The 20,453-nt window shown below is 37.3% G+C and overlaps 1 protein-coding gene and 1 long non-coding RNA gene across 2 annotated transcripts in view; one reads left to right on the plus strand and one right to left on the minus strand.

Annotated features, from left to right (window-relative positions):
- LOC100651375 (G protein-coupled receptor kinase 1) overlaps positions 1-20,453 on the minus strand; it is a 23,289-nt gene continuing 2,836 nt past the window's right edge. The window contains exons 2-15 of the mRNA XM_003397942.4: positions 13,124-13,200; positions 8,236-8,309; positions 8,032-8,133; positions 5,167-5,241; positions 4,653-4,714; positions 4,527-4,578; positions 4,216-4,407; positions 3,328-3,635; positions 3,072-3,246; positions 2,558-2,935; positions 2,410-2,464; positions 2,181-2,329; positions 1,528-1,620; positions 1-1,410 (exon numbers count right to left, since the gene is read on the minus strand). Of these exons, the coding sequence (XP_003397990.1) occupies positions 1,252-1,410; positions 1,528-1,620; positions 2,181-2,329; positions 2,410-2,464; positions 2,558-2,935; positions 3,072-3,246; positions 3,328-3,635; positions 4,216-4,407; positions 4,527-4,578; positions 4,653-4,714; positions 5,167-5,241; positions 8,032-8,133; positions 8,236-8,309; positions 13,124-13,200 (1,951 nt within the window). The 3' untranslated portion in view covers positions 1-1,251. The remainder of the gene's footprint in view (positions 1,411-1,527; positions 1,621-2,180; positions 2,330-2,409; positions 2,465-2,557; positions 2,936-3,071; positions 3,247-3,327; positions 3,636-4,215; positions 4,408-4,526; positions 4,579-4,652; positions 4,715-5,166; positions 5,242-8,031; positions 8,134-8,235; positions 8,310-13,123; positions 13,201-20,453) is intronic.
- On the plus strand, positions 14,922-18,186 carry LOC125385665. Its single transcript, XR_007225186.1, has 2 exons — positions 14,922-17,693; positions 17,905-18,186. It is a non-coding gene; the product is annotated as an uncharacterized LOC125385665 (long non-coding RNA).

The raw sequence follows: 20,453 nt of genomic DNA on the forward strand, positions 1-20,453 counted from the left end.
TAAAAATACATAAAACAATTTATACAATATTTTCATAGTAAACACAAATACATACGGGCTATAATGTTGATATCGGCCGTATCGATCGTGTGACTTCCTAGCGTTTATTTATTACGATTTCGAATCTTGTTCATATTTGTCATGGTAGAAACTGTTTCATGTCCACTTTTTTATTATGATTATCTTTAGCTGGAAATATATAAAGATTACATATTAGATGATAACGTAATAGTTCGTAAAGAAAAAGAAAGTAAGGTCGAAGACGTTTCTTATTTCGTGTCGAGTTACTCGATCCACTTAAAACCTACTTACTTCCGTACATTGGACATAGGGCTGAGATGAATGAAAAAATATAGACGTGAAATCTGCGTTCGTCGCACAATTTTATTGCCGGAGCGAACTCGTCTTTATCCACTCGAGCGTACATAGTTCGTGTTTTCGTTTTATTTATCTATTTACTTCTTTTTTTTTCTTTTTCTTTTTTTTTTTTTGTTCGTTATTACAGGTTTTCTCGATCGACTACCGACAATGTACACAAACTGTATCGAGTTCTTCCTTCGTTTGTCTCTTGTTTCCTTCAACGCAATAAATAAACGAATTCGCGCGCGTGCGTTACCGTTTACGTAACGACAATATAAAATCGTCCTGCATTAGTAAATAAATTAAGTAAACGAGCGGTATAGAAGTATAATCGGGATTCAGGGTGTATTTCGTATTTGATATAACAATAATACACTACCGGTTGCATTTTCGTGTTCTTTATGTGTTCATGTGTACGTGTATGCGTGCATGTATGTCTCTCGTGTGGATTCTCTGCGTGAGCGCGCGCGCTCGCGTGGGTGTCGATGGGCATTGTTCAGTCGCTAGTTCCTATGCCACATTGCACATACAGCTAACGTACAAATATAACGACGCGACGATTCGTACGACACTACTTCCTATAGTCTCTATACAGCGCGACGCTACCCGCCGTTCAAGGGAAGGTTTTTTCTTTGGGGCTGTTTCGAGACTTAGATAGTACTGGTTTCGAGTTCCGAGCTCCGAGTTCCGGGTTCCGGGTTCCGGCTTTCGGGTTCCGGGTCGCCGGTTACATTGGAAGAATCGCATCCCAGTTACCCGGTCGATTCACTCGTTGCACATTCTTCTAGGTGTCTCGTCTCTCTGCGTTGATTATCAGTATAAAAAAAGTTGCTGCTGCTGGGGGGCAGTGGGACTGGAGTATGATGACGGCGTGCACGTTTTAGCAATGGGCTAGTTGCCGTTCGTCGAGCGCTGCATTGCCGGAATCACCGCGTCTCGTTCAGTCCCGTAAATCTTACCAGCTTTCTTTGCCATGCTACCCAGCATCTCCATCGAGCATTTGTGCGCGGATCTCAGTGACAATGCCCATTCTTTCAAACTGATTTCATCCTGAAAATGAAATTTCTTATTTACGGCGACGCAACTATTGTTTTTATACATCGTTGGCTAATATAACGGTACTCTAATAATAATCATTTTTTAGATACGCCATAAAAATATACTTACGGGATTCGTAAGTACTATTTTTGCGTCTCTCATACGGACGACGATACACTGTTCTCCTTTCACGTGCTGAAGATCCGCACTAACTTCCTCGACCTAACAGTTTATTAATAGATATTAACAGATCGCAGCTTTTACAAATACCAACTAATAAAAAGAAAAAAGAAGAAGTGGGATAGTTACTATTCTCAATTTTCTAAGATTTAAATCGTCGGTGATATTATACGACGATGATATACCTGTTGGTGCACTACGCGAAAGTAAACGCTATCTATAATGCATGTATATCTCAGATTTTATTAGCAAAATATTAAGACATTTAAAAGTCATAAGGATATTAACGAGTAAATTGCAAAAGTGTAGTTGAATAACAAGAAGGATATTAGAGGGGATTGTAACAAGATTATATTTACGTTTCAAACCCTTTTGCCTCTGATTAAAAAACCAACTTTCCAATACTACAGTATTTATATAAATAACGTTTTTAAAGGCTATATTTTCGAATCGTACAATAATTTCAGTTAACGAATCCAGTTTACTCGCAATCGTACTCTTAGCCTCGCCTCGCTTATTTCAATCTTATGTCACTCGTTTGGTCACGAGATTTAATTAGCATGTTCATCAAGCATCGCTATTAAATTTATTCATCCGTTTACCTGATCAAGAAAAACCAGTTCAGGCTTCGTCGTCGACTCAGGGTACAATTCTAATCTATTAGGATAAAGTTTTGCATAACGTGTTTGCCACGCACTGGCGAAAGGACCGCCTAATTTCTTGATATAACCGTGTAAAATGCAATCAGATCCTGTAACAAATACCTTTCGATATGATGATCATCCTTATTTGAAACATTATCGAACGAATAAACTACACCAATGTTTGTACCTTTCTCATCCGTGTCGAACCGTTGCTTCTGCTTAGCTTTCTTCTTATTTTCCAACTACGAGAAACGAACAGATGGTTTAGAAAAAGAAAGGCGAAGGAAAAAATTGAAGGATAAAAAGAAATTACCGAACGAGTGAACGATTCGTACCTTGTCTGCTTCGTTATTGATTGTCTCGAATACAGTCTCGGCTACTTCGGCCTGCCATCTCTCTGAGATGGTTAGAGGGAAATTTTTGTACAGCTCTTGATCCGCGTCCGTAAGTTTGATACCCTTGGTGTCCTCCTCGTCAAAGGAGCCGATATCAAAGGCGTCTGCGGCGTTTACCTCGCCGCGCGGTGGTATAAGTGGCGGCGTGTATTTCTGGAGATAAACTTGTTGCCAATCGATACCACTGAAAAACGCGTGTTCTTTTAACTCGTCCGCACCTTCGCCAAGGCAGCCGAGTCTGTTATTTACGTCTCGTTGTAGCAGACCTTCCAGCAACGAGCGCAAATCTCGCGAGAACGTTTCCGGCAGCTCGACGTTCTAAAATAATTTTTATCAGTTCTTTAACCTTTTCGTTAGAATGGTAGAATATGAACCGCGATGTGGCGATTAGAAATTGATCGATCAGCGATCAAAGTACGGATAGTCAGGTAAATGTAGGACGAGAGTAACAAACCTTAGTTAGCGTCATTTGATCTATCTCGTGTTTGTCTTTCATTTTATGTTGCCTGAATGGACTGTGCCCCTTTAACAATTTATGCAACACACAGCCAAGCGAAAACCAATCGGCACTGGAATCGTAGGTTACTCCCTTCGAGAGGACTTCCGGCGCCATATATCCGTGTGTTCCTCTGCAACGGAATATTTTTCATTATATGCGACGAGAATATTAGTCGTCTGAGATCGTAACGCAAATGTGCACAGTTACTTACACACTGGCGTGCGGTTTCTTTTTGGAAAAATCGCAAGCTAGCCCCAGATCCGATATTCTGACGTGACCGTGTTCGTCCAAGAGAATGTTCGCCGGCTTCAAGTCCCTGTAAACGATGTACCTACGATGCATGTGCTCTAATCCCAATATCACTTCCGCCGCGTAGAACTTCATCTCCCGTTCGTTAAACACCCCATGCTGGCTAAGGTGATAATGAAGATCGCCGCCGTTCATCAAATCCAGGATGAAACAAAGCTTGTCCGGCGTTTGGAAGGCGTACGTCATGCACACTATAAATGGACAATCCACCTGAAAAGTAATCGTTATCGTTTAGAGTATCTAGACTGTACGCGAGTAATTTATTTTATACGTCGTTTTTAGAAACGATTTAAAGATTTATGGATAAAATATGAGATATTGCTTTCAACGATAATCGACGATTTTCTCTATCCGAGTATTTCTTGCTTTTTCTTTTTTTTCTTTCTCTTTCTTTTTTTGTCTTCTAAAAATTGCGCTTTTCTCTTTCGTGAATTATATTTATACTGTTCGTACGTAGCTGATTTGTTAAAGCGCGTGGTACATTTGTACATTGTCTCTATGTATCGTGGATTTAAGGAAAAAGTGATAGAAGAGAAATCTTTTGGTATCGATCTCTGAAATTAGAACTATCGTTAATTTTACGACTTGTTTTACGCCTATGGCGGATGCAATAAACGATGCGAGTTTGACATCTCTGTGCGCTCTTGCGAATCTCTATATACGTGTCGTTCTTAACACGCTAGGTGATTAAAAACTTGGCAAGATGGAGCGAAGGGTTACCATACTACTACGCGCTACGGTTTACAGTCTACCATATTTTTAGGATATTACATCCTTGAGTAGAGCTTACTCCGGTACTGACTGCCGAAAGCATTATCCTTTCGTTGAGCGCTAAAGTTTCGCCTTGCTTCATTTTTATTCGCTTCTTGTCGAGGCACTTCATCGCGTACATTTTCCCTGTGTCTGCCTTCCGGCACCCGTAAACCTCCCCGAAACCGCCTCTTCCTATTATTCGATGCACGCTAAAGTCGTTCATTGTTAACTGAAACAATAGTTTGTTCAACGATATAAATATAAATTAAAATTCTACGATTAACCACTATTAAATTGCAATTTTAATTCCGTCGTAATTACAGCACGATCACGAGCTTCCTCGCTTACCTGCATGTTCAGTTCTAGATTTTTCCACTGACAGAAACGAGTATACTTCTCGCTGAAAATAAGAAAACAGAACTTCTTAAAAATTTTCCAACCAGTTGTTTCTCTTTCGCTAGTTGGCCGACATACCTCTCTAGAAACTGTTTGAACGGCTCTCCCCTTAAGTGATTAAAAATCTCTTCTATGTACGGCTGGAAGGATTCAATTTCTAATTTGAATAAAATTTCGATAATATACGTTACTAAATGCGGCGGGGGCTCACACGCGAAATGTCCGTTTTTTTTTGGTCAAAATAAACGTGCTGTTGTCGTCTATCGTAAGAATAAGATTACTCCTCTTTTTTTTTTTTTTATACAGAGATACGCACAGTATCCCTGATGCTGTTATCGAAAAATACGTTATCCGTGTATAACATAAATAAACTAGCATCTGTGAGAAATAATTACAGGAAAATTGAATGGCAAACGTACTACCCCACCGTAGTATTCTAAGATTAATTCTGTTTTTATTTAGTTATCATTACACCGTTGTATTGGTAGCAAATAATTATTTTCTCGTGAAATAGAAATAGAAATAGAAATAGTCTAATTACAATCTCAAATATTTACAATCGCAAGGCAATAAAACGTTAAAAGGAACCAACCTCGAATAAATTAACGGGAACCTCGTTTTTCATAAGGTATTTGTGAACGTGGGACACCGCTTCCGCGGAGTATTCCTGAAACCAAAATTACCGTACTATTAGAATGATAAACTGATTTTCTCCTTTATCTATAGTGCCTTTAAAAAGGATAGCCCGTTTACAGGCGAAATATTATGAACGTAGAAATATTTTTGTCGATTCTTTCGTAAGCGTTTTATCGTATTGCGCTTTTGCTTTTACGTACACAACGAGACTACTGTCCATTTCATCAGGAATACTTCGTATAACGAAACATTTGTGAAAAGATACGCCTGGTCTGGAAATATATACGAGTTTCAAGTAGAATTTTGCTTTCGTTTGATTCTAACAAGTAAAATTAAGAAAACGAAGCTACTTAAATCGATGTTTCTATGTCGGCAATAACAATTTTCCGCCGCATTAATTACCGTCAGACGAGAGATTCTGAGAAGTCGGTATACGTACTAGACATACCACCTCGCATCCTACACTACGGCCTATGTATAGATATTAAACATCTTACGCGACCAATTTGATAGTCATTTATAGAGGAAATTCTTGGAAGTATGTCAATAACGATAACTTTTGTAATATATTCACAGGTTTTTCACGCAGTTTATTCATCGATACGTCGAACGATTTCCTCCAAATGTTGTAACTCGAAGACATTTCAAGATTTACATAGAAATTTTCATTCGTAGAAATGTGATATCCTCTTACATAGACCTTTAGTTGTTACAATATGAAATTTAGTAAAATAAGTTATAACGCGTTTTTTTTTCTTTTCTATTTTTATTGATTTAATTTTGTCTTTCAAGACAGTACCACGATTTCCTTTACTTAATATGCAATGATGATAAATTTTAAACGACGTTTCGAAACCTCTTCTATTCCGTTAGTTGTTCTCATAGAAACATATCTAGTGGTAACTTACAAGTTATAATTTATAAATGCGGATCGTATAACTCGAGTTTCTATGACGAGACTACACTGATTCTTTCTATCACGCCTTATTAAAATATGGATAATAGGAACGGAACTCGTATCTAAGCGGATCCAATAAATAATTCGGTTTCAATAAATGCAGTTCTATCGCGTATTTTATTCGTCCCAATGACACGTAACGATAGTTCGGATAATCGAAAAACAAGCGTTTTGCATTTTACGCGATCGCTGTGCTTTTAACGACGAACAACTAAACGCCACGCTTGAAAATAACCACGTAGAAGCGATTGAACACGATTATTTCGATTATTTTTCAAAATAAATGTTTTACACAGAACTCTGTATATCGACCGTTACAAATTTCGTTCGCTTTAGCATGGACAGAAACTTGTGCCAGCGAAGAAGATTCCGTAATGTGTCGAAGGGGAAAATTGTGAGCACATAGCGATCAAAGTCGAGGCTAAAATTAGGGGCAAACTAACCGGGGGAAAAGTCGCGTGAAAAAGCCACGGAAATAGTTCCTCTTGCGAAGACATCGAGGGCCAGAGATTAGGAGCCCTCGTCCGCCGCGAAGAGACCTATTTCGGATCCTTCCGGATTCAAACATTCATGCAGGGCCTGAAGAATCAGAGGAGCGGTTCAATCTTTTACGCGGTTTTCTTTTTCATCGTTTCGAGAAAGCGATTTTCGCCCGCTTTCTCGCCAGTTCACGGATAAAAAGCGTATATTTCTCGTGTTTACCTTTCTCTTCTTTTTTCTTTTTAAATCAACATCTTAAACACACACGTTCGAGGTAATCGCGGGCGTTTCAAGGAGATATTCCGCTTAGGAAAGTAAAAGAAAATCGATCTTTGAGCTTCTGGATAAGTTAAGCAACGTTTAAGATTTTTAAATCAGGTTTCAAAAGTACTTTGGAGAAATGCGAAAACAGACTGGATTACGTTGTCTGTCAAAGTACTAAGATCATATTTATCGGTTTTCTGGATTACGTTTTTAAGAATCGAAGCGAACGCCGTCGAAGCTGTTCTTTCGGGAACCGACGCGCAGGTGGAAACGTTTTTCCGACTCCTCGAAGCAACGCTGAAAATGTTCATTTAGAGATGAAATCAATTTCGATACGAATACCTACGAACCGAAATCTTTTAATTTACCCTATTTTTCTTTAAGCCTACACTCATAGCGTAATCTCCATAGAAGCGGAAAATGAAAACGAATAAATAGAAGTAGAGAAAGAGAGAGAGAGGCTCTAGTGCAAATTGTAGCTTTATTCAAAGACTCGCGATTTCAATATGCATCAACGTCTGTTCGGTTTAAAAGTTTCGAGCTTCCAATCTTCGGATCTCGGGCGCTGGAACTCGCAACTCGCCAACATAAAAGAATATAATCATCGGGATGGTGGATAAACGCGCAACGTGGTAAACTTTCGGACACAATAGCGAACACAATGGAGTCGGGAGAGGAAGCTTTTAGAATATCGGCAAATTTTTTCGCCCGCCACTGTCCTTACGTCCTTACGTCCTTACGCGAGCAACGACAACTTTTATCAGGCAAAATGGTGACGACGCGTAGAACGAAATTGGAAAAGTTTGTCTAGATCTAGAGTCGAGATGATCGTACTTGCGAGATAAAAGAAATTAACGGATATACGACCGCGTAAATATGTGAAACCGTAGTAGCTAGGTGATCCAGGAAATTTCAACGAAAGACCCGTCCTCGTGGATCAGGGTTCGAACTGGAAATAAAATTATTCTCGGATATTAACGTACGATCTCAAGTAGGCACACGCGGCCCAACATCTACGATGCATTACGTTTGTGGACGATTTCGTTTACACCGTTGCTATCTATATCGTCGCTCCTGACTAACGTAAAAGCTACATTCGATGAATGAGATGTTACTCACGTGGGAGTGTGCCAGCAGCTCCTTCATGATGAAATTATCGTAGATCTCTTTGGCAAGTATCCTCCTTTCTTCCGGGCATTCCAGCTTCTCGTACACCTTGATCTACAATGCATAAATGAGAAATTCCTTATGGAGTTGGAGATGACGATGCGTGCCACCACGCTACTGCGACTTAAATAGTTTTGTGTGCGAGCTAAAACGAACCTCTTCGTAAAAGCTAAGTTGCGGAATCGGCTCCTCCGCCACATTCTCGCAGTAGTCTTTGAATAAGAGGTAACCTGCAATCACAAGGTAACGGGGGAAAAAACAATGCATGCTTCGATCGATCGATTCTTCGCGTCTTTCCAAAAAATTCACTTTCCATCGGTCCAATTAATTTTACCTGTCGGCTCTATCTACGAAAGTACGTTCTACGTGTTAATTTTCTTTGCGTTTAAGCAAGATTTGTACAAAAGCGTGAACGACAGCGTTGAAAAATCGCGAAACAAAATTACCTACGACGGAAGTTAATTAGCAGTGATAATATCGACGATCGGTCAGCCAATCGATTTCTTAGTTTATCCAGCTGTACTCTTTACCAAGTACGAAGCAGTTGTTTAAGGCGTCGAGTTCGATAAAAAAGTTAATTTCATTAACGGTACAGCTCACCGACAACGACTAAGCTAAACTAAGCTAGAACTATGTAAAATATGTAATTTAACTCGAATCTAAACTACCTTTAATATCTACCTTTGTCAAGTATAATTATACGTCAGTCGTATGTCAAGTCGTATATTATAGTCGAGTATAAGTAACGATTCGAAATTATTCGAGACGAATGGTCTCAGGGATCGATTGTGCGATAGAGCGGTTTTCGCGTATACACAGATTTGACATTAATCAACGGATGTATTTCATTAAGGGCTCGAAACGGCATTGTCCCGAACAAGCTTAATCGGCATGTATGTAATCATTGCCCTATTTTAATATACACGATATATAATATATAATATAGTATATAGAACGTGAAAGTCACGTTATTTTCTCAGTCGCTCTCTTTCAATTTTATTCTATTCTCATTTACAGGCACTCGTTCTATAAATCGACAAGAAAGGATTCTGCAAATTCACGTTTCAATTTGTTCGATATACCGTGCACGTATTTATACGCGATGCTTTAGATTAGCTCATTCAGCAAGACTCTCAGCAAGATAAATAATATACTACGCGTAATGCTTATACATAGGTTTAACTCAAACGTATTACGCAGCGTTTTATCGCTACTTGTTTATAATAGTGAAATTTTTACTACGATGTAGCTGTTCTCGAATGCGATTCGATGAAGCTTTGTACACGTGCGCGTCATCTTGGCATTTTTCAATGAGAGAATCGTACTTTTTAAAAGCTCGACAAAAATCAAAGAAAAAAAAAAAAAAAGGAAAAAAAATACAAAACATAATATCCGATTGATAATTTAATGAATTTTTTCTCTTAGCTCCCGATCACATCGCGTATCGATTTGGCATGTTGCGGTGAATGTAAAAGAAGCTACACGCTCTCTACTTCGCCTTAGCTGCTTTGACTAAAACGTATACATATACATGTGTAAATAATTAATTGATTTTTATTGACGCATTATTAACTTTTAAGGATGATCGTTTGCTACACTTGGTAAACTTATGACGTGCGCTTAACTTTGTTTTATTTTTGATACTGAAAAACACGTAGGGACTAGTTTTACGAATTAACTTGCCACTTGTGTGATCGTTTGGGAATTATTTCACACATACACACACACACACACACACACACTTCCTGTTGCGTGCATTGTGTACTTATCTGATTTTCTCGCGGCAAACACAGATTACGGAGAGAGATCATTATCGTTTGTAACATGTAAAAAGTACAGAATTTGTTTAAAAATAATTGGAAATTGGAATTACTTGTTAAAATTGTTGATTTTAGGAATCATTCGTCGAAGGAAATTTTAATTGGCTCTCGGGTAATTTATATAGACCATTAACGTTAAAACGAATACATAATCGTAAAAAGAAAAATAATACTTTAATTAGTTGTGCTTGTAAAATTAGAGTGGTTACGTTAACCCATGTATAAACTATTCACTTGTTATTCGGTTATTTGCTATCTGTTAGTTATCTAGCTATCTCGTTAGCGACTGTACCCTTTAACATATTATTGACCAGCTGCCTTGCGTAGCGATAAAATAAAAACTAACGCTTTAAAGCACGCCACCGGCTAGTTCCACGTTCGAATAAAACAAATTGGATAAATTTCAATATCTTAATCGAGTCGAAACGCGTAATACGTGTAATTTGAAACAGATATTATCCAACACAAGGAACAATATAACAATATCACAATATAACGACAATTTAAGCAATTTCATATTTTAATAGTCGCGCAAATCGATCTACGAGCAAACACGAGTACAGTGGTGACTGGCCAATAAAGCGTTATTTCATTAATCGTCCTCCTCGATATATTTCCTCGAAATATTTCAAATATTACCGTACCACATAGCGGTATGCCTAAAAATTTACATTTGAAAGACACCGATATTAGACACTGTTCGCGTGAGAAACTTTGTTTTCTAATTAGGACAGAAAACTGTGAAGAAGTCTAACAGTCATCCACAGGCACTTTAAGAAGAAAAACAAAATGTAATTAAGAAGCAAGACGTCATTCGATCTACATATGTATGCAGTTCTTTTTTTCTTTTTGACGCTTTCGCGACTCCAACATGCGTCCAACCTTTAAACGTAATACGTTTGGAACCTTGTAAACCTTCGTACGTGACACGAGCGAAGAAATTTACATTGAACGGTTATTTTTCAACATTTTGGTATTAAGTAAAGTTAATTCGCGTAAAGAAGCAATTACGTACAAGCTGACAAAGTTCAAACTGTTTTATCCATCTACGGTTTTGATATTTCGTACAATTTAGGTAATAATCTAATAGGCTACTAAAACAATTTTCGAATCGAGACATTCTATATCTTTCTTATTAACTAGCACAACCTTATTATATAAAATAATAACTTATCTTAGAAACTATTCCACTTTTAAAGTTGCATTTTGCAGGCAAATTGTCGATTTCTCCGAAGATTGCCAAAATGTGTCAATTTTGTGCGACAGAAATCCAATGATGCGTAGATACAAAATAAATAGAAGCAGCACGATGGTTCAACCAACGTGATCTTTGCGATCGTATTAGCAAATTTTTTTCATTAAACCTTTTTATTTCGAATTAAACCAAAAGCCTCGCAACGTAGGCTCAACGAGATTCTTAACTTTGCTGACGCAAAAAACTATTTTTATTCGTGCGTATTTAACATTATAGGAAAAAGAAAAAGAAAAAGTGTAAATAGAAATACGTAGACTTTTTCTTAAAATACGTATATTGATAGAAATTACATTTTTCTTTTTTTTTTATTAAATGTTATATTTAGGTGAATCTTATTTTAAACCACTGTCAGATCGATAACGTTGCAGCCTTTTGCAATGAAAATCGAAGCGTTTTAAATTGCAACGAAAGGAGTAATCCCAACGAAGACGCTAGACTGCACATTATACAAAACTACCGCTCTCTGATTTTGCCTCGTTTACACGCAACGTATCACTTCTGTTTTAGATGTCTTTTAAGAATTTCGACGAAGGATTATTTATTTAGTCGTCCACTTCGTAAATACGTATTTACGAGCTAACACGTATACATTTACATTCGCTGAATAATCCTTTCGTAAAATAATACTTTTTTTAATACGATCGTAGCTTAAATAATGTAGGGAGGTTTAAAGATATAAAGGTCTAAAATTTTAACGGCTTATAATAGTCATTAACGGATTAAGAACTGCTTCAAAATCAGCTCCATCCAACAATGTTGTTGGAGAAACAAACAAACGTTAAAAACAAACTATAATTTGGCAAGAAAGTGATTTTTCGAAAGCAACGGTTCTTGTAAGGTAAGAATTCTTATCGTCTCTACGTTTCAACGGAAACTTAATCGATAGCTCGATCACTGGAACTTACTATCTGAATAAATGGAAAGAAATACGTTTTGTCGGTCAATCAGCGTACAGTTCAATGAGCGTTGTAAAATTGATTTTCAATTCTCTTTGCGGGATGACTATCGTTGCGAGGCTATAATTACGCGTTAAAAGCGGAGATATTTGCAGACCAACTATACTTAGAGGAACAAGAAATGATCTGTACGATGAAAAGAAAAAAAAAAAGAAAAAAAAAACGAAAAATTCACCGCAAATATTGATTTTCCTCTCTTTTTCCGCCGATTCGAACGCAAATCCAGTACTCGTATCGTGTCGTCTCGTGTTGCAAATCGAATATTCCTATTCCTTCCACTGTGAAAACCCACGTAACTGACATTCTGATCGCACGAACTAGCGATTAATTCCATACAACGTACTTATATCAGAAAAATTTTATTAAACCGATGAATAGTAAACTTGAAGCTGCTCCAAATTTTCCAAGGAAATTTCGTAGCGATTGTAACGAAAGACGCGTCGTTTGCATATAGAACATAAAAATCTGATGGGAAATTTAACGCTCCTAACCTACAGCTCGAATGACTTTTCCTTCTAAGCACGGCGTAGTTAAAGCTTTAATTAGGAGAGTCTGACTGCTCTCTTATCTCGTCGTCCTTGTTAACTCTGGATCTGATAATTCCAACAAAGGTACTTTGGTAAAGGAAAAAAAAGAGAAGAAAAGAAAAAAAGAAACGAAACGCGAGTCGACCTAGATTAAAGGATCTCGCAAAGTTTTTACTATCTATTCTGTTATTAATTTGGATCTTCTGTACGAACACGTTTTACTGTTTCTATCGGTAGTTACATGGCATTCCATTAATTCCAAATACCATGTCCACTCTTGTGATTTGTTGGCTAGAGCCGTTTTTTTCTTTTTCTTTCTTTTTTTTTTTTTTTTTTTTTTTTTAAATAGCTGCGTTAATACACTTTCTACGTCAAGTTATCGACGATCGTTATTTCGACGTAAATTGACACTAAATGGAACCACACGATTACGTTAACACCACGATAACAACTTGAATGTACTTGATATACTTGAAAGTTGCTCACCAAACATTTGATTGAATATCTTATCGAAGTTAACTTCCCTCTTCTTTTCCAGATACTTGTGCATCACGCTTCTCACACTGCAACAGAAAAAAGTAGGCGGGTGTAACGATTAAATTCGGACAATTGTTATTTCCTAATTGTATATATTATAAACTAGACTAATTGTATAAATTATAAAAGAAGTATCTATAGGATGACGGTGAAATTCCTTTTGGTTAACATTTTTGATGTAAAGTTATCTCGCGCTTATAACCACAGACCGCCTCTTATCCGGCTCCGCTTTAAACGGTCTCCGTTTTAAGGTTGTCGATCGCTTAACGCGTTTCGCTCACATTCCAGATCGTGTATTAAAATCGTGTATTATTAAATAGAATATCGAAAAACGCGAACTGCCAGATACAAGAAATCGCAAACGGTTGAACAAAAGTTCGTTTCGTAACACGAGTCGTGTATTATGTAAAAGCTTTGTACAATTGCAACTGTAACGTACCTACGATTCAACGTAACATGTACGATTCGATGCAAGATTCAACTTTCCCTATTTCTCGATCGATCGATCGGTTTCTTCGTCTTTGCCCTCTCCTTTGCTTTCCAAAGATAAACGCTACTTTTTACCGTACTAAATTTCTTTGCGACTTTAGCGTCGAGAGCGTGAAACTTCGTTATTAGCTTGTAACGCAACAAATGGCCATTTATTGGATATCTATAACGACTGGATACTATATATCGTAGGTGTAATAGAGTTTCTCGTTCAGGCGTACTTAACATGTTTAGTCTACGTTTCTATTGGACTGAATGATCGATTACCACCGTGATGAAAGACGATACCTTTGCACTTTACCAAGTATGGATCGTTATTTGATAAAACCGCTTAATCATTACGATTCTTCGCTGTATCGATGTAAGCGCTTGAAAGGGATAAGCAGCGAGTATCTTGAAAAATATACGTTCCTTCCGATAAATTAAACGAGAAAACAAATGATAAAAGAAGAGATAAATCTTAAACGAATGAAAATTAATCGGATCGTTCCGACTCTAATCGCCGTGAGCAGAAATCGTTTAGCTGTTCCACTGGTATATGTTCACGCGCGGCCAACAATCAAAACAATTCTCTCGACTAGTCCAAACGTTGCCAAACGAAAACGAAAACCAGTATCGGTTCTACTCGCTGGAACCGCTTCTGACGTTCGCTAAATATTTAAATTTCCCCCTAAATAAGTGCGATTTCGTAAGCACGTGCCGACCCGAAGGTTCCGAATAAAAAAGAAACGCCATAAATTTAGATCGGGACTTGTAAATATTCCGAAACCTGCCGCTCTACTTCTCCGTAGCGATACTTGCCTCGATATTCTACGATTTAGTCTACGTTAATGCGCGAGCTGTATTCAGCCTGCTCGAGTTTACGCCGAATAACGTTTCCGACTCTTCGTTCTCCGTAAAATATACAGGATTTAATCCTGCTGCGTTTTTTTCCTTCTTTTTTTCATTGTCTGTATTTCTTCGATCAATACAGTTATACTATTTTATCGTTCAAAGTTAAATCGATAGAAACGCATCGATCGCATTTATCGCACATACACATCGAATGCTTTTGTTCGATCCGTTTGATCGAACGTTCAACAACGTGCTAGTTCTGCGCATCTGCCTCGCGCAGATACACATGCACACATACATACGTCATATATAGATAGACGACGATAGGGGAAGGGGTAGTGGTTGATTGGAGGGGAGCGTTGTCTTGCTTCGTCACATTGTTGCGAACCAGTCCGAGGTTTAACACAACCAGGTGGAATGTACGATTTATCAGAGATCCGAGCCATTCTTATTCGCCTGATTCTTTAATGGTACCAATCTCCATTTCTTAGAACAGCGGGCTTCCAATTTTCCAGTAACTACACGCGCTTTCCTCGTTTGTCGCGTAAAGCTCCAATCGTCGAACGACTTCAACGTACGTCGGTTCGATGTAGCGAAATTGTAACTAACTGTAAGCGAATTACGCGTAATAGCAGAGGCTGGAATTTTCGAACCACCGACTGTAAAGTTTAAGAACCTTATCGGTGGTGCTACTATACTTGGTCGCTATATCGTTATATATCGTTGCGCAGCTATACCAAGTAATTACGTTTATTGTTTCAAATTGTGATTTTTTACTTTTATTTCACATAGAATTTATCTGTTTCTGTGAATGTGCGTTATCCTCGAGATACTTCCAAACTATGGCTACGTTTGTCATTGGTTGAGAAAGTTGGGAAAGAAATACCGTTTAGGTTTAGTTACCGAAATAATCCTATTCAACTTGTACCGCGAGAAATACGGCTGACTTCTCCGAGTACAAACAACGTACGTAAAAATTTGGACCGCTTTACGAAAGCATGGCAAATTATTACCGCATTCGAATTTCGAGGAATTTGTTTCTCTCGCTTTATGAACTACGATACGACTCGATTTCCCGTTTTACTTTGACACAGTCGACCAGACCGAATATATTTAATTATAACCTATACAATGCTGTATTTTTAAACGAAACTCTCATCGTTTGAAAATTTTCAGTACGAAGGGTATGGCATAGTTTCTTCCTCTCTTCGTTCGATCGTTTGCAATTTGTAAAACACACCGGGATAGTAAGCGTGGATAAATATCGACAGTTTTCGATGTTTCATTCTTTGGTATTTTTATATTTGTACGACTTTCGGTAGTTTAGTTTATCTTATACGATAAAAATGAAAATAACTTCTGCGTACTCTGCGCGTTAGTCTTCGAGACGTACTTCGATAACGTGCCTCTACCTTTGTTCGCGACAATTCTATGAATTGAATTACTTTACGAAAAGTAAAGAGTAAGAAAACATATTCTATATCTTTAAAGAGCGAATGGATCTTCGATATTTGAACATACCTGCTTCGGATACGAATCTCAAACACGTTTTGAATGTGACAGGACGGCAACGTTTAAAAATTCGTAGCGAGTGAGAACAAGTGCCTAAGGTTTTGCAAATATCGTGCCTTTTTCTATCGAAATAAGATTAAAAAAGAAAAAAGAAAAAAAAAAGAAAGAAAAATGTAAACGTGTAAAAAATTCATAGACAGTGACTGGCTTGTCGATATAATATAAGTGCGATATAAATATGTATAAAATAGATGTAAAAGCTGTTAAAGGATTCTTGGTACGTTTCATAGGTCGATTTGCCTTATCCAGGCTCGTTCAGGCTCACGAGATCTTGGTATAGACGCTGGCAAACTGCCAGCAAAGAGGAAGCCTGCTATCGAATCGACTTATATTCACGGCGTACCTTCGTAACGTCCGTGTTTTACGGATCGAAAATAACATCGGCAGTGTAAACATTGGCACATTATAATCGATGTGGAGTATCGATCGAGGTTTGTACCGGAAGCCGTTACACTCCCTTTGACATTCGCGGAACGATAATACGATTAGCGCGAGACAATCGAATTCAACGCGTGTTATATCATCCTTGGATGGATCGCGTGGACATTTACCTATCGTTACCCTTTCCAAACGATGGATCTGATTTCCGAAGAATTCATTTTGTCGAAAGGTTTGGAAGATCGTGTATTCCCAAAGTAAGCCCCCATGAAGGGGAAAGCAAAGTTATTCTAATCCATGCAATGTCTATTTTCTTTCAGCTTAAAAGTATACCCATACGATATATTGGAATTTCTGTATGATTCTATTCGAAAGTTACATTTACTTTTTTACTTTTTGGAACTTGGAAATCTTGAACTTGGAATCCTTCCGTAAAGTAAATAAATTATATGTTTATTTTATACAATGCAGTTAAGCGTATACACAGAGATGAAGATGTACGTTTGATACATATGATCGAATTAGCGTGCTATCGATTTAACGAATTCGTATCTAGGATAAAATATAAACATCACATAAAATCACTGCTACGTTTACACGTTACATACGTAAAGTCAAATTGTTCTCATAGATTCCCTCTACCCGAACGAAAGTTTGTTCATTTGCAACGCGTAAGAACTTGCAACGCACTTGATCCAATAATCGACTTTGCCTCGCCAGCCAAAAAACGCAAGGTAACGTTTAAACGTTTCAACCCATGGAGAAAGAAACGCTTTATACCAGCAATAAATTTATCCGTGCACGTAAACATTGCAGTCACTTTATCCGTTACAACCCTGCAGAAACGCTTAAAATCGAAAAGGAAATAAAAAATTAACGACTCTCTCTCTCTCTCTCTCTCTCTCTCTCCTGTCTCTCGGGTTTTTAAATTCTCATAATCCACCAAGTAAAAATAAATGGAATAAAAAGGCGTACAAATAGGAATTTTTAACGAGTGATTTGCAAAAATTTGTATTCTTTTACGATGGTCGATCGTTCTTTGGATTAAATGTTGGCACGGATTCGCAAAGCGAACGAACACCATAAAGAAGCCATCAACTACGCCTTTCTAAGGTCCTTGGCCTTGCCGACATTCAAAGGCCTTCTTAATACTCACCTGGGAAAACCAAGCAACGAACATAAACGAACAGAGGCAAAAAATGGCATTCAATGAATCATAGTAGCGACGGGGATAACTTCTGAATATGTAAGTACACGAGTCTGAATTAATTCGACGTTAGGTTGAGCGACCAAGTTCCGCCGCTTTTGAGATTTTATTTACATCTGGTGGTTTCACAAATTCTGTTATTTTCTGTTATCGATTTCCAACGAAATTGGAATTATTCTCTCTAACTGTTAAAACCGCGATATTTCTTAGTTGTCCATTTTCTTAATTAATATTTTTTTTCTTTGAACAGATACAGATTTCGAGAACATCGAAAAAGCGACGAGAAAATATTAACCGAAGGATCGAATCAAGAGCATTAAGGACAATTTATGTAAATTACTTTAAAAATATCAAAGTTAGTCGTAAACGATATACCTATCGTTACCGCTCAAGGCAAAGAATTTAAAAATATCAGGCAACGTTATATTCGTCCATAATTTTAACGTTACTTCCATTTTAAAAACTATTTATCTCAATTATGATTTGTTCGTTGTAAGAAATATAATTTCTGAATATTTTTCGATTATTCAAATTGAACTGAAATACTGAAATACCGAAACATCGTAGCACGTATTTACGTTATTTGCAACGGTTTCCACTTCACTTTTAAATTAATGGTGAAATATTTTATCGAATGCACGTCACATTCATCGAATACGCAGAATTTGCAATAAAATCCAATTTTACGATAAAATTTGGTCTTTTTAACGCAGCTATAAATCAAGAAACAGCAGCTCTCCTCTCTTTCTCTGTAAAGTTGAGTTTGGACGAATATTAAAGTAACGTTATGAATTTAATTATGACGCGTTTTCGATATTTCCTCGTAATCAGCTGATTTTATATCGTATTTTCTTAGAAACACATCGATCGTCACCACACGTGTTCCATGAACTTATAAAGAACTGTTACTCAATCTTCTATCGTTTAAAATTACATATTGACTTGCACATTTTATATCTTCAAACAAACACTTTACTCCGTTAATCATATTTCTTACCTTTCTTCGTTCAATTTATATAATTTGATTCTCTTCCCCGACATTGCGATTACGAAAAGGAACTTCAAGGACCGACTTCGTATCCTTCTTCGTATGTTTCTTTCCAATAGAAGCTTTACAGCTTTATCGAAGTTTCAAATATTGAAATAATTATAGCATTATAATAACTAAACTGCTGTACATTCATCGCGTCGTTACGTTTAATATCGAAAGAAAAAAGGAAACGATACTTGTCTTCGAAACTTCGATCAACGCACAAGTATTACTACTAGGCGTTTAAAACATTCTATAAAAATTTTCCTTCGTGTGACAAACGGTGAATTGTTAAGGAATTACCGAGGAATTATAGAGGAAAGATTTTTTAAATATGTGCGTACTTTTAAATTTCGAAAGTATAGTATAAACGAAGATAAAAAAATGTCAGAGAAAAGTTACATGCAGCACCTTTTTATATCGATGATTTGTGCAATTACTTATTAATTAATAATCAATTGGTAAAACGATGTAGTAAAAAATTGTATTCCTTGTATAGAACACTCGACGATACTTGACGCAATCATAGATAAAAATAGGAACATCAAAGTCGGAATACGTCTTTACTATTAGACTGTAATATTGCCGAATCGTTGATATCTAACTGTTATTGGACGTAACCAAACCTTAAACATCGCGGATAATGCTAATAATACGAAATATCGAAGCTTAGTTGCTCGTTGCTTAGTACACGATTTAAAGCGATTTAAAGCGATTTAAAACGATTTAAAACGATTTAAAACGATTTAAAACGATTTAAAACGACTTAAAATCATTCATTTTGTAAATACATCGAGATCTAGAACTTTTGACTCGTTACTCGAAGTAAGTTATCCATAGATATTATCTAAAAGTCTGATTGACGATTAAGGCGAAAAAATGGGAATTCCGAGAGCTAGAATACCCTTTGGCCAACCTCTCATAAACGGTTTTCATTCGGTTAGACAGACACGTTTTTGACTACATCCTCAACCAATTTTACATCGCGCCAATGACTCAGATGATAAAAGGCCTTGTCAACTTCTCCTTGTCACACACGAGAAACTTCTTTCCTGTTTGAAATGCTTTATACCCTACTAAATCTTGCTTCGCAATAAATTACGCTATTACCGGACCGAGGGCTTGTACCAACGATTTCGGCGGACATACTACTCTTCCACCAACAAGAACAAAAGCAGCGACGATATTTTTTCTTTAGAGCTTCTTCAGAACGATAAGGTTCCCACCTGCAACTTTCTCCAATATAACTAGCCACTTCCACCGTTTTCCTTAGTTGGGAAAAAAACTGTTTATGCCCAATGGCGGTCTCAGAAGGACTGCCGTTATGTCGATTGACGATTTTGCGATATATTCGACGAAAAAAATACGATACGATACGATAATTCTTAATCAAAATCCTCAAATTTCCTTTCAAGACCTGCTCACAAGGCCAGATCGTAATTTCAAGAATTAGGATAGGTCGCACAAAATTAATCTCCTCGTATATTTCGAAGAAATACGATGCTCCATTCGTGACGTTCGACGTGGAATTCCTGGTAATATACAGTTCGAACGATATACGAGAAAGATTTTCTTATCTTTTGCTGAGACTAACCAAACAAGGCGCTAGGGTAAACCGCAACCCTCGAGAAACATCCCACGACTACCGAGCCAGACAATTTCTAGAATTGATCATCCTGTATCGAAATATTTTCTTCTTTTATCAAGCAAAATATCGTTCCTTCTAAGGAAATCAACCAGCAAAACGTCCATAAAATGGTTCTATGTAT

This window comes from Bombus terrestris, chromosome 9 (genome assembly GCF_910591885.1).
Source record: "Bombus terrestris chromosome 9, iyBomTerr1.2, whole genome shotgun sequence".
Classification (NCBI taxonomy): Eukaryota; Metazoa; Arthropoda; class Insecta; order Hymenoptera; family Apidae; genus Bombus; species Bombus terrestris.